The 8,051-nt window shown below is 40.1% G+C and overlaps 1 protein-coding gene across 2 annotated transcripts in view; it reads left to right on the top strand.

The window, feature by feature from the left end:
* The first annotated feature begins 752 nt into the window (after positions 1-752).
* Positions 753-8,051, top strand: part of PXK (PX domain containing serine/threonine kinase) — a 26,501-nt gene continuing 19,202 nt past the window's right edge. For both annotated transcript variants that reach the window (XM_010012999.1, XM_010013007.1), the window contains exons 1-3: positions 753-797; positions 1,453-1,500; positions 6,467-6,653. In XM_010012999.1, coding sequence (XP_010011301.1) covers positions 6,515-6,653 — 139 coding nt within the window. In that variant the 5' untranslated portion in view covers positions 753-797; positions 1,453-1,500; positions 6,467-6,514. The remainder of the gene's footprint in view (positions 798-1,452; positions 1,501-6,466; positions 6,654-8,051) is intronic.

Genomic DNA, 8,051 nt, shown 5'->3' with positions numbered 1-8,051 from the left:
GATATCTATTCTTGAGATAATTAGATAAATCTCAAACAATGATGTTGCTGTATTGACCAGGTATTAGTCTACGAAAGGTACAGTGGAGCTTGAAATGAAGAGACTGAAAAGAATTGTGCTTTATGAATGTAATTGTGGCGGGAGAACTATTAAATCTTCAAATGTAAAAGTGGTTCACTGAGATTTAGCTATCTCTGCATAGTTAATGTATAAATAATTAACAGTAAACATGCATTATAAATGAAGAATTGTCATAATGAGGAGCTGGTAAGTTCTAGTTACTCAAGCATACTCCAAAGCTTTCATGGTAACCTTTCTCGTACAAAAATAATTAGAGGTTGGGCAGCTGTGGGTATTTACTGGCATTTATTCTGTTATGATGGTGGCAGTAATTCCTGGGGGCTACTTGTTAGATGTTGAAGGTGAGGAGAGGAGAGGTTCCTTCAGCTGTTGTTGGTAGAGATATGTGGTGACTATGTCCTGCTGATCTTTCTCCTTAACTAAATTAAACTGTTCAGGTGCTTCACAGGTCTTCCAGCTCTGGGATCTCTCTTTGTCTTCTACTCCATGGGGCAGAAGGAGACAACTGCTAGTGATGGGTCTGAGCAAACCCAGCTTAAAATCTGGACCTGAATATTCTGTTTCTGGCAGTTTCCTAATTGGATAGTGCTCCTATTTTGAGAAGTACCTAATAGCTTTCTTCACCTTGTTAGTTCTCATTTCTAATAACTTTTTCCTTTTATTAGGAATACATCATCCGTGTCCAGAGAGGAATTTCAGCAGAAAACAGCTGGCAGGTAATTTCCTAAACTGTGCTTCATGGAACCAGGATGCCTTTTTAGGAAGAGGTTGAAAATTCTGTCTTCCTTGCTTTTTAAATATGAGCTGGAGAGGGAATTGTTGGTTTGGAATTGAGAACATGAGGAGCTTGAATACTTTTGGTCAAAAACTAAGAGAAAAACAGTATTGCTGCCAGCTACAGAAGGCTGTTTCTGCTGCTGTTGTGAATATTCCAGCAAAAATGCTCGTGGGTTACAACCGTGTATTGGTATGACCATAATTTGTAAATCTCGAATGCCAGGTTGCCTTTCTTAGTGCTAAAACTACAGACCTTGTTGATATGTGACAAGCTAATGAAGATGACTGTGGAAAGTTCTTGCAACTCATGTGGCAAAAGTGCTTTGTTTGCAGAAAACTTGGCTTGCAAGTATTTTCCTTAAGCTGTTTTAAGATAATGTTTAAGAATGCATTTTCATTCTGGTCAAGATGTGATTTATAACTCTTCGCTCTCTGGTATTGTGACATTAATCCAGCAGTTAAGAATTTGTACAAAAATAGTTAAAAGAAGATGTGTATAAATAGGAATTACTTATCTCTGATGGGATTTTTGAAGAGTAAAATGCTAATGGGAGAAGTAATATGTTTCCTGAACTTTGTCTTTCTATCTTACAGATCGTGAGGCGATACAGTGACTTTGACTTGCTTAATAATAGCTTGCAGGTAACTTTCATCCTTGATATATAAATATAAAATTTCATTAGAAGGGTATCTTTAAAATGACTTGTGATACAGTGAAGAAGAAATAAAATTTCACATAGATGTAAAGAGAAACTGTGTCTGCAAATGTAACTCAAATGTATACTTTTTTCACTCATGTTTTCTCTTGTGAAATTTAAGTTTTAGCATCAACTGGACCAATTTATATAGAAATGGAGAAATTGGCAGCTACTGAATCTTTCCCTTCAATACTGTGACTTGTTCCGGTTTTATGTGTTGTCATTTGTTCCTGCTTTGAGTTGAGGAAAGCCAAGGCACATCCCAACCTTCCAAATTCAGCATTGAAGTGCTATGTGTCTCATTATTTATATCCGTCTAAAAGCACTACCAGATGCTGCTTATCATGTGATGGTTCTCTGTATCACTGGAAAGTGTTCCTTAGTTAAACACTGGACTTACTATGTGTGTTTCCTTTGCTTCTTAAGACAATTCTTTCTTTTTAGTTTGTGTGGGAAAAAGCAGGGTATATGAGTGTGTCTGGGAAAAGGGGGAAGCAGCAGCAACTAGCATCTACAGAAGCGAAACTTTTTCCATAGTATGAGGTAAACAAGATAAAAAGTGAATGCTTCTGTGATCTGAGGATAGATTTTTGTGACTTTGAAATTACTTTCCCTGTTAAATGTTATGTGAATTCAAGAGTTTAATACTGCTTCCACTTCCTCTGTCTTCCCCTCAATCAAATCAGCTGTCTGCTTGATGAACTTCAGTGATCAAAACCATGTAAGGATGTTGAACTGTGTATTCTGATAATCTGCTATAACTGATTCCAGTGCTAGAAGGTGGATGGAGCGGAGCAAATTAGTCATAATTCAACAGATGCAACACAGCTGCTGTGTGGAATTATGCAGTAGGAGTGGAGTAGCTGTAGCTCTTAGGAACTTTTATCATGACCTAGAAACCTCTTGTGTGATGTGCTAAATAAATGCAATACAGAGAGGTCTCCTGCTCCAGAGAAATCCAAGATTTAAGATTAGATAAGCATCCATGGAAACACAAGGAAATGAGGTTATACTAGTTGATGCAGTACATAGTGGTCGGTGTTGTCTTAACTATAGTCAAGTTTTGATAGAGATCACAGAGAAAACATTTTGAGAAGGTTTTAAAAAGAAGAAAGAGTTTACTTTTGCAGCCAGCAGTAACAAGCTCCTCTTAAGCATGGGGAATAGAATATGTTAAGGCATGAAAAAGCTTTGTTGCCTTCTCATTTAACTTTCAAATGAGGCAGCTTTAGTAGAAAAGGCAATGGACCTTTAAGACTTAAAATTCAGAAATGACAGGTACTGAAAGGTTAGGCCTAGGTGGAAGATCTGTAAAGTGAAGGTAAATAGGTTATGTATGATGTAGTACAGAAAGAAAAGGCCTTTGTATCTGAGACAGAGGTGAATGATAAAAGTGGAGGGTTCAGGAAGTTATTTAACAGCAACTTGTAGAGTAGGGCAAGGAGCAATTTGAAACAAGAGACACAGAGATTTTGCAGGTATCAGGTACCAAGATCTGGGACAAAAACTTGAGCTGCTTGGATGGCTAGAAAAGATCAAACAGAATCATCCAGGCATACCTGTAACTTGGGTAGGAGGATATACAGAGGGCAACAGGCCATGTTCTATAGCATTTGGTCTCCTTCAATGCAGACTGCTGCTCACTGTTGATGTTCAAACTCCTATTTCCGCTTTCCACAGTTAGGAGGGGCAAAGATGTATCTCTGCTTGGAGACAGCCTTTTCTGGCTAGTACAGAGAGCTGCCCTAAGAGGTGTAATTCTTCATTATGTGCCCAGCAGAAGGGGAGGAGGAGGTTTTTAAGCCTTTATCAAAGATGCACAGCACTGCTATGACAAACATCACTGTTCCTCCAGCCTAGTTCCATATGCCAGGCTGAAGAGACAGCAGACAGTAGCTGACAAGAAGCATGTTTAAATTGCTCTTTTCTCCCACTGTTTTGAAGTTTTTAATAAATCGCTTTTTGTGATGCTGGAGCTGAGGTTTTCTGATCCATTAAGATAATGCAACACTCCTCAGTTCTTTCCAAACAAAATATCCCCCTCCCAACAGTATAAAGCAATGAACAATAAGAAAATTCCAAACCCCAGTCTCCTTCCTGCAGAGCTAAAATGTTGCTGGAACAACTGTTGGAGCTTCTTTTGGGTGTAAAGCTCCAACTTCTTCCAGTTCTTGTGGCGTACTTGATCTCTCTGTAGGTTTGGGTGGTTGTGTTTGAACACAGCTGCAGTTGAGTTGGAATGTGACTTTTCTGCTCTTAATCTGGTGCTGCCTTTGTAATAATAGTAAGCTGGGAATTTCAGAACTCTCTAGTATAGGGGATGCAGTCCTACCTGTCGTGGTTTAAGCCCAGCCGGTAACTCGGAACCACGCAGCTGCTCGCTCACTCTCCCCTCATCTTCCTCCCCCCACTCCCAGAGGGATGGGGAGGAGAATTGGAGGAATGTAGCTCCCACAGGTTGAGATAAGAGCAGTTCAGTAACTAAGGTATAATACAAACCACTGCTGCTGCCAATAATAATGATAAGAGGAATAACAAGGGGAGAGGACACACCGCTCACCACCCACCGACCGATACCCAGCCCGACCCGAGCAGTGGTCTGGGCCTTCCGGGTAACTCCCCTCAGTTTCTATACTGGGCATGATGTGCTGTGGTATGGAATAGCCCTTTGGTCAGTTTGGGTCAGGTGTCCTGTCTCTGCTTCCTCCCGGCTTCCCCTCCTCCCTGGCAGAGCATGAGACTGAGAAAGTCCTTGGTTGCAGTAAACATTACTGAGCAACAATTAAAAGCATTGGTGTTATCAGCATTGTTCTCAGACTAAAGTCAAAACCACAGCACTGCACCAGCTATTAAGAAGGAGAAAAATGACTGCTACAGCTGAACTCAGGACACTACCAAACACCTTGGAAAACAATGAGAGGTGTGTACTTGTGACCCTGATCTGCATCAGAAAGTTTCAAGCCAGGTTCCCTGAAATCTCAGTTGTGAACTGGATTGAAAAGCTCTTTCCAAACCACCCTGCATTTCTTCCTCTTCACTTATTAGACAGAGATGTGTGGAGATCATTGGCTGCTCTTCTGTTTTGTCAAATGAACTACTAGTACAGTATTCACAGCAAGATATCTGGCTTTTGTGAAGCATTTTATTGCAGCTTTTGAGCAGACATTCCTGAGCAGGCTGTGGTTTGAAGAATGTTAATTCCCAGGTTCTTCTCTGGTGAAGCCCATCCTGGCTCCAGTACTGAGCTGGGGCCATGGAGAAGTACTGCTCGTGTTTGAAGGCATGTGGGGTCTCTGCAGGGTCATGGCTTCAGTGAGGTGGTGTTCTGTGCTAGATGGTGTTCTCGCTGTGCTGTGTGTTTTGGCAGATTGCTACAAAAACCTGGGGGTGAATGTTACTTTCTGCTAAAAAAATAGCAGATGTGTGGTTTATTGAAGTAAAACATCTGAACTGAAGTCCTTTTCCCTCTGATGGTCCTTTTCTCTCTGATGTCAGCTGGCTGTCAGGTCAAGAAGGTGAAGGTGATTATGATTTGACATGCTTTTCCAGTGACTAATACGAGAAGTGGATTTAGGTTTAGTTTAGAAACTTGCTTTTGAGTTGAAGTAAGAGTGGTCCACCAAATGAAACTCTTGCATGCTTCTGGTGTTAAAACTGGAGTTTAATCCTGGATTTATTTTTGTTTTCCCCTTGGGTGTGAAAGAGAATTAAAAACTGCTCAGTGGATAGCATGTTTTTCATTAACATCTTCTGTAATTCTGACATAATTATGGTTCTTTTACAGCCCATGATTTCCAGTTAAAAACTGGAGAAGTAGAAGCACTACAGTTAGTGAGGGGACAACTGTGTTCAAAAGGGTGTAGAAAAGGCAAGGGATTGCTGCTTCTGCCCCAGTTTGAACTGATCCTTACTTTTTCCACTGGTTAAAATTAAAGTTGTTCAAACACCAAAAATCCCTGTTTTCTCCCTGGTGAACTGTTTGCTTTAGAAATGAGGTTGCTGCATCTGGTGTAAAGGATTCCTGCAATACACATTTCTTAGAGATAACTCTCATGGAGGTTCAGCATAGCTGAGGCAGGTGCTTTGATCTGCGGGACAAGGATGTGTTAACAACATGCAAAATATATTCTGGCAGTTCACATGATATAATTGGATATAAACACTAAAGATGAGCTCTTTGATCTGACTTACATAATGCTTGAAGTTTTTGTACATTTTTTCATCATCCCATTTCAAAGTATTTCTCTGATTTTTATCTGAAGTTTTGGATCACTTCTGTCAACAGAAACCAAGTACTGTACACCCACTGGTGGGTCGCAGGTATTTCTGGGTTGAAAGGTGCAGAGCTGTTTAAAAACTGTACAGCAGCAAATTCAGAAGAGAATATGGAAAAGTTGCACCGTATTTGAAATGACAGTTTTAAAATACTGACAGTAAAGGCTTTAAATTACCTATAAAGGCAGTACAGACAATGGAAAGTTACTAATCTTCACTTCATGAGATAAGAAAGCATAAATCTTATCTGGAGAAAATGGTGAGGTGTGAATTGTTTTTGTGCTGTGGCAAAGATATGTCATAGAAAAGATTTAGCTGAAAATTAGAGCCATTTAGCATCTGAAAGTTTGGTGTAGTGATTTGAATCCATGACTCACTGGCAAAAAATTCATCTCTCACATTATCAGTAGCGTGCCACTTACTAATCTCCTCCTGGTGGGATGTGAGCTGTTGTCTGACTAGCTCACTCTGATAACAGTGCTTAGAAAAAAACACAGAGGCTTGTATATACACTCTACAAATGGAGTTATCCAGGAGTTAACTTGCTGCTGAGAGTCCCTTACTTTCTGTGTTGCTAGTTTATATCCCTGAGGCATTTTGAAACAAGGTTAGTAATTTTTCTTCTCTTTTTCAAGATCTCAACTCTAAGTCTACCTCTTCCTCCAAAAAAATTGATTGGAAATATGGAACGTGAATTCATAGCTGAAAGACAGAAGGGACTCCAGGCCTATCTCGATGTAATTACTACCCATCACATACTGTCCAACTGTGAAGTGGTAAAGAAGTTCTTGGACCCAAACAGCTATTCTGTAAACTACACTGGTAAGTGAGGAGTTGCAAAGCTGCGTTACAGTTTCACTTCAGCACATGTGTGTATCTTCATTAATGCTGGCAAGGATTTACACTGAAACATGGGGGTTGAATGGGGAGACAACCTTCAAAATTGTCATGCTGTGCATATAATTATTTATGATCATGTTTCCCCAGCTCTGTGCATGAATCATGCTGCGATTGTCAAATCTAAATATTTGACTTATTTTACAGAGGAGTGATGAGGGTCAACATCTATATAAGCAGCACATGGAGCAGGGGGGTTGGTGAGAGTGACACAGGTTGTGATAAATGGGGTGGGAGCGTTGGTGTTGGGAGATTGTCTACCAGAGTGTAAAGTGGAGTTCAGTTTGTTCTGTTAAAACAGATTTTCTGAACACTGAATCTTGCTTTCGTCATGGTTCTGAGATTTTTCACATCAACAGGAACAATTGTGGTCACCCTGTCTATCACTTTGGGTTGTGAGACTTCCTAGAACAAATTGTTTGAGCTAGGTTGAGTGGTTTTTCAAGGCTTGAATAAGTTACACTCTCCCTCCAAATACTGGAAAATCACTGCATCCCTTAAAATGGTATTGCAGGGATCAGTTCTAGATTAAATGTTTCTTCTGTGAATTTGTCTGACTTCAGCTTCAGCCATTGGAAATTGTTAAATATTTGTCTTCTAGACTGAAAACAACTTCCTCTTGGTGATGCAACCCACTTTGCAGATTTAGTTCATGATCAAACTGACTCTGTGCAAAATGCAAAGCTTGTTTTCATAAAAGCAGAGCCTACCGAAGCAGGAACTTCTGCTTCCTTTTCACTTGTCTTTTTGCTCTCCTTTTATGTAACATTTTTGTGCCTTCGGCTTCAAAGTGCAAAGAACATTTCCCGGATGTTTATGATAAGCTGTGGAGGAGTTGTAAATTATTAGTAACTCTTTAAGGATGCAGTTTGTCTGGCTAATGCTGAGCAAGCAAGTTAAATCCTCTAGGAAACACTAAGTTTTGTGTTAACTGAGCACTTTCATCAAGATTGTTTTTGCAGCAAGTTGCTGGGAAGTTAGTAGCAAGCAAGTCATTGCCTGTGGTCTTTGGAGACACCATCAGTTTGTAATTTCTTAAATGCTGGAGCAGTGAGCTGATATTTATTGCACCATTCTCTCTTTTTTCTAGCGTATTTTTAGAGAGAGAAGATACAGTTTAGAAAGATCAGTGCATCCTTACCTTTTTGATGTGTTTCTATGCCAGAATAAGCCATGTTAGAGAAATCTTGTTGGCATGATTCCCTTTCTCCCCCTGTTGTCACCACTTGTCACTGAGATTTCCCCTCAAATCTGAATAAACCAGTTGTTTTCCCAGCTGTGGAACAGTTCAGTAACCACAGAGGTGTCCTCTCCCTCCCACCC

The sequence above is a fragment of the Nestor notabilis genome, unplaced genomic scaffold, assembly GCF_000696875.1.
Source record: "Nestor notabilis isolate BGI_N333 unplaced genomic scaffold, ASM69687v1 scaffold27070, whole genome shotgun sequence".
NCBI classification, from domain to species: Eukaryota; Metazoa; Chordata; class Aves; order Psittaciformes; family Psittacidae; genus Nestor; species Nestor notabilis.
The sequence above is the reverse complement of the archived record's forward strand: the minus strand, read 5'-3'. Positions and strand labels throughout refer to the sequence as shown.